This window comes from Sinocyclocheilus anshuiensis, unplaced genomic scaffold (genome assembly GCF_001515605.1).
Source record: "Sinocyclocheilus anshuiensis isolate Anshui unplaced genomic scaffold, SAMN03320099.WGS_v1.1 scaffold178, whole genome shotgun sequence".
Taxonomy (NCBI): Eukaryota; Metazoa; Chordata; class Actinopteri; order Cypriniformes; family Cyprinidae; genus Sinocyclocheilus; species Sinocyclocheilus anshuiensis.
This window is the reverse complement of record NW_015546031.1, coordinates 70,750-76,013: the sequence shown is the minus strand read 5'-3', so window position 1 is coordinate 76,013 and position 5,264 is coordinate 70,750. Positions and strand designations below refer to the sequence as shown.

The 5,264-nt window shown below is 40.0% G+C and overlaps 1 protein-coding gene across 1 annotated transcript in view; it reads right to left on the bottom strand.

Annotated features, from left to right (window-relative positions):
* Positions 1–506: 506 nt before the first annotated feature.
* LOC107698773 (cytohesin-1-like) overlaps positions 507–5,264 on the bottom strand; it is a 31,500-nt gene continuing 26,742 nt past the window's right edge. The window contains exons 10-13 of the mRNA XM_016499878.1: positions 3,514–3,590; positions 3,281–3,349; positions 2,996–3,150; positions 507–585 (exon numbers count right to left, since the gene is read on the bottom strand). Of these exons, the coding sequence (XP_016355364.1) occupies positions 507–585; positions 2,996–3,150; positions 3,281–3,349; positions 3,514–3,590 (380 nt within the window). The remainder of the gene's footprint in view (positions 586–2,995; positions 3,151–3,280; positions 3,350–3,513; positions 3,591–5,264) is intronic.

Below are 5,264 nucleotides of genomic sequence, written 5' to 3'. Positions count from 1 at the left end.
AATACACAAATAAACCTCTGAGGACTAAGCCGCTTGTGCACGGTTAAAAAAAAAAAAGAAGTAAAAATACACTTATTGCCTGTACATATCATCAGCACGAAGGAAATCGTCCTTTTCTGATGCGCGTAGGAACTTCCTTTTTGTTTTTCCACATTCTGTCAGACCTGCTGATTTCAGATAACGCAAGAGTGTGCAAGAGACGAGAGGCGTAGAAAGAGGACAAAGCGTATTTTGGTTAAGCGTGACGCAAAATGTTCTCTTTGGGGGTTTCAAGGAAGCAGCAGCAAGTAAAAAGCCCACTGACTTCCTTCCAACACACACACACACACACACATGCACACTTGAGCTGAGCAAGAAGATGTTTAGAAAGAGGTGCTTTTCCGCTAATCCGGTCTGGTTCCTTTCTGAAGCTGGGGTTGTTTTTCTCTCTGCGCAGCTCAGCTGTCTCCACGAGGGGGAGCAGTTCCAGTAGCCCTGAATCTGTAACACCAGCGTCCTGAGCAGCTCTAGTGTCTCTTCATAGAGGAGACCTTCTTCTTCCTCGCTGCCAGCATCTCGTAGAAAGGATCTCTACTGATGGCTGCCCTGGAGATGACGAGGAGGAATATTATGAGAACTGCTTCTCTTCTAATGTTAGAGCTAAAGATTGCTCAGTTGTGGTTAAAGGGATAGTTCACCCAAAAATGAAAATTTGATGTTTATCTGCTTACCCCCAGGGCATCCGAGATGTAGGTGATTTTGTTTCTTCAGTAGAACACAAACAAAGATTTTTAACTCAAACTGTTGCAGTCTGTCAGTCATATAATGGAAGTGAATGGGAATCACGGCTTTGAGAGTAAAAAAAAACATACACAAACAAAACCAAATTAAACCCTGACGCTCGTGACGATAAATTGATGTGTAAAGACACTAAATGATCGGTCTGTGCAAGAAACTGAACAGTATTTATATCGTTTTTTTACCTCTCCACCTATCTCTCAAATGGAACATTGACACTCTAGCTACAATCTCAATTAGGAGTGTCAATGGTCCATTTGAGAGATAGGTGGCGGTAATGCACTTATAAGTCTGCGATCCGGCTGAAGAAGAAGACGCAAACGCGCTCAGGACAGTTGAGACATTGCAGTGCATCAGAGGTAAAAAACGATATAAATACTGTTCAGTTTCTTGCACAGACCGATCGTTTCGTGTCTTTACACATCAATGTATCATCACGAGCCGCAGGGTTTAATTTGGTTTTGTTTGTGTATGTTTTTTTTTACTCTCAAAGCCGTGATTCCCATTCACTTCCATTATATGACTGACAGACTGCAACAGTTTGAGTTAAAAATCTCCGTTTGTGTTCTACTGAAGAAACAAAGTCACCTACATCTTGGATGCCCTGGGGGTAAGCAGATAAACATCACATTTTCATTTTTGGGTGAACTATCCCTTTAAATAACACTTAATACTTTCGAATATTATCGATTTGACTGATACTATTGGATGAGAAAAAAACTTAGGGCCAGATTTACTAAACAAGGCAAATTAGCATTAGAGCGCATTTCCATAAAAGCGCCGATGGGAAGGAAAAAATTCTGCGTGTGATTTACTGACAATGCGCACATTAAAGAACTCAGATGCAGCCAGATAATTTCCATAATGACCAGCGCAATCTACACAGAGCAGCGCAAATTACCACCTGCTTTAAGACAGGCTCTTTTGGGTGTTGAATAATGGCGCAAATACCAGTAATTTCACGAGTGCAAATGTTAGTAAATCACGTTGCGTGATTCATTTTAATACTCTCCTCCCATAAATTTTGCATTTGAAAGGGAAACTCCTACAAATGCATATTCAATAAGGTCAGGCGCAAAAATAACTGTGTCCACGCCTTTTCAGCGCTAATTCTTTAGTAAATCTGTTATTTACTATTATTATTTTATTTTATATTATTACTATTATTTTAACGGCAAAAGACGGTTTGCGCTGACACAAGCTGTTAGTATATCTGGCCCAAAATCTGAATTGATCTTTTGTAGAGCACAACTGAATTCATTTCGTATTTGATGAACTTTACAATACTGACATTGTTAAATCTAATCAACACTGAATAACAACACTACTGTCTACTGTAAAGCTGCTTCACAGCTAAAATTCAATTAGTTTCATACCTGAATTTTGCAACATTAATACGGTTATCTTCCTGTTTATTACTATGAAACTGCTTTGAAACAACCTGTGCTGTATAAAGAGCTATACATAAAAATGTAAAAAGCGGTATTTTCTTTGCAATAAATGTAAATAGTAGTTACTGTAGATGTTATTTATAGGCTTCTTGGCAGATATTTGCACCTCAGTATTGTAGTACACTACAAAACAGTACGCAGTAATAACATATTGCGTGTAAATTATAATTTTTTTATTAGTAAATGGAAGCAGCCTTAAAGAGATAGTTCACTCAAAAATGAAAATTCTGTCACTGATTTTTCAATCTTTTTGGGTGAACTAACCCTTTAAATGGACAGTAAAAACCCGTCATGCACCTACCCCTAACTCTACTTTTTTACTCCACTTTTTGAATATTCCCTCCATTTTTATTGAAAATAAACACCTTTCCGATCTGATATGTGATGGGAAAAGAGGGAAGAAAGAGAGAGGAACGAGTTCGGCAAAAGGCTAATTCAAACTCGGGTCTTTTGTCTATCCCAACCACATGTTTGTGCCTCTGCCAACAAGATGTGCTATTTGTGCTTAGTGTAAAAAAAATCCACTGAATTTACATTAAATATTGACTTATTTCATTATGTCAGAAGAAAGTGAGAGTGGAGTCATATGAGAGATACAAAACTAGCCCAGCTATGTGGGGAACCACTCAAATGATACAGTGGTCAGTTACACATTGTGTCATTATAGAAAAATACCTGACTCCAGAATGGGAATTATCTGGATCTGACCACAAATGAATATTCCATTAACATAGAAGAGCTGTATTTAAACCAGAATATCCACTCACTTAATGCTGTTCATCCATTCATCTTTCTCCTCAGCGGTGGGAGCGGAGATGCGGTAGAAGGTGTGATTCCCTTCAACGACCCGTCCGTCCGCCTCAGTCTTACACGCCTTGATCACCTGGTCCTTACTGTCAGGGATGAAGAGCTCAAAGCTGTTCTGAGAAGCAAACACATGCAGACAATCACACATCTGACCACCAGGGGGAGACACGGTGTCAACTCTCCCTAGATAATCAGGAAAAGATCCTGTCTCTGCAGTTTCAAAATAGCAGAGAAGGATGTTTTACCGGCTTCTTGTCCTCCACTTCACGGATGCTAAGGTTTTCCAGGGGGATGATGCCTCTTGGTTCTTTATCCTACATGAAAAGAGACACGTTTCCATTTATTACAATTCACCATCATCTATTGCTGGGTCAAAAAAGACGACGACGAAAAGGGTTTTGCATGTCAGATATCACACAAAAAAAAGCCATAAATCTCTCCATCTAGCATGACAAGTTCTTCTTTCCTCAGTACTCACAGTAGTGTACTCAAAGTAGTAAAGGCAGTTATCTGTGAGAATGAACCACCGTCTTTTCCAGGTTTTGACTCGTCCCCCTGAGGAACAAAAGATGAGAGTTAGTTTTCCATGTGATGAGGTGTCAGACGTTACAGATCCGTGCAGCTGAAGATTTGAGTGGCAGAAGAGCAGACAGACAGATGAACAGACAATGAGAGCTCTTCTACAGGGACTCCATGTCCAATAAGGCCCAAGCACAGCATTCCTTACCAGCAGCACCACACCATGCTCAAACCAGCCGCGGTCCAACACACGCCACGAGTCGAGCTTCACCTGAGAGTTGCCATTCCTCTTAACCCCGCTCAAAAACTCTGATTACCTCTGAAAGGACCAGCCAAAGGTAAACGTGTTTAAACGGAGCAATAAGCTCTAGAACTAGTTGATGTTTGCTTTCCAGAAACATGTGAAATGCACAAAGGTTGCCATTTCCCAGTCGTCTTCTCGTCATTATTTCTTGTCCTCTTTTTTTTATATTCTTACCAATTAGCAAAAATGTCAAAATATTAACAAAATGTAGACTTGAATGACAATGCCTAAAACTAAAAGTGACTAAAAGACTAAACTAAACTAAACAAGAATCAAGAGTGCAGCAGAGATGACATTTTTGTAGAACAAAACCCTGAAATGAGATCAACATCCGCTTGTCAATGGGTGTTTTAAAATGGGTTTTTGGCCTGAAATAAGGTCTGTGGTTAACAGGCTAAGCATATGCTTACATTTTATTTGAAGACATAAAATACATCAATAAAAACCCCTTGTGACTGTTTTTTAAAGCTATTACTAGTCTTAAAAAAGCCAAACAGGCTTTGATTTTGAAAACCGAAAAGATAGGGCCCTATCATACACCCGGCGCAATATGGCATCACGCAAGTGTTTTTTTGCTAGTTTCAGCCCAACGCAGTTGTCATTTTCACATCCTGCGCCACGTTGTTTAAATAGCAAATGCATTTGCATCCATTTGTGCGCCCATGGGCGTGCTGGTCCGAAAACGAGGTGTGTTCAGGTGCATTGCTGGTGCGTTGCTATTTTGAGCCATTGACCAACTGAAACCTGGTCTAAAGTCTGGCGCAATATTTATTTTTTGTTATTTAAAGAGCACGTTAGTAATATGCGCCTATAGGCGGGTGCACAACGCGCGTAAACTTTTCTTATTATACACACAGGGACGCGCAGCAGCACACAAACATTTAAAAAAAAAGAAAAATTCAAGTCTAAAAGATGATTATTGTGTACATAAATATAAAAATGCCTACATGTCATAATGGATAGTCTTTGCATGTATCAGAATTACGCGCACGAGCAGATCCGTTCCCTCACTAGAGAAGCGTTCCGTTTTTCCGCTTGTAAATTCCGCAATGTAAATAGCGAATCCGCCATGGCGCGAGCACAACTGGCATTTAAAGGGAATGGGAGATGAGACTCTGATTGGTTTATTGCACGTTACACCCAAAACACACCTATTACTCATTAAGAGAATAGGGACAAACTTTTTAGACCATGCGCCGGGTGCGCCGACCATTTTTCCCATCCTTAAAGGGTTAGTTCACCCAAAAATGAAAATTGGCTTGTGTTTTACTCCCCCTCGAAGCATCCTATGTGTATATGACTTTCTTTTTTCAGACTAATCCAGTTGGAGTTATATAAAAAATTGTCCTGGCTATTCCAAGCTCTATCATTGCAGTCAGCGGGTGTTGCAGTTGAACAGTCCACAA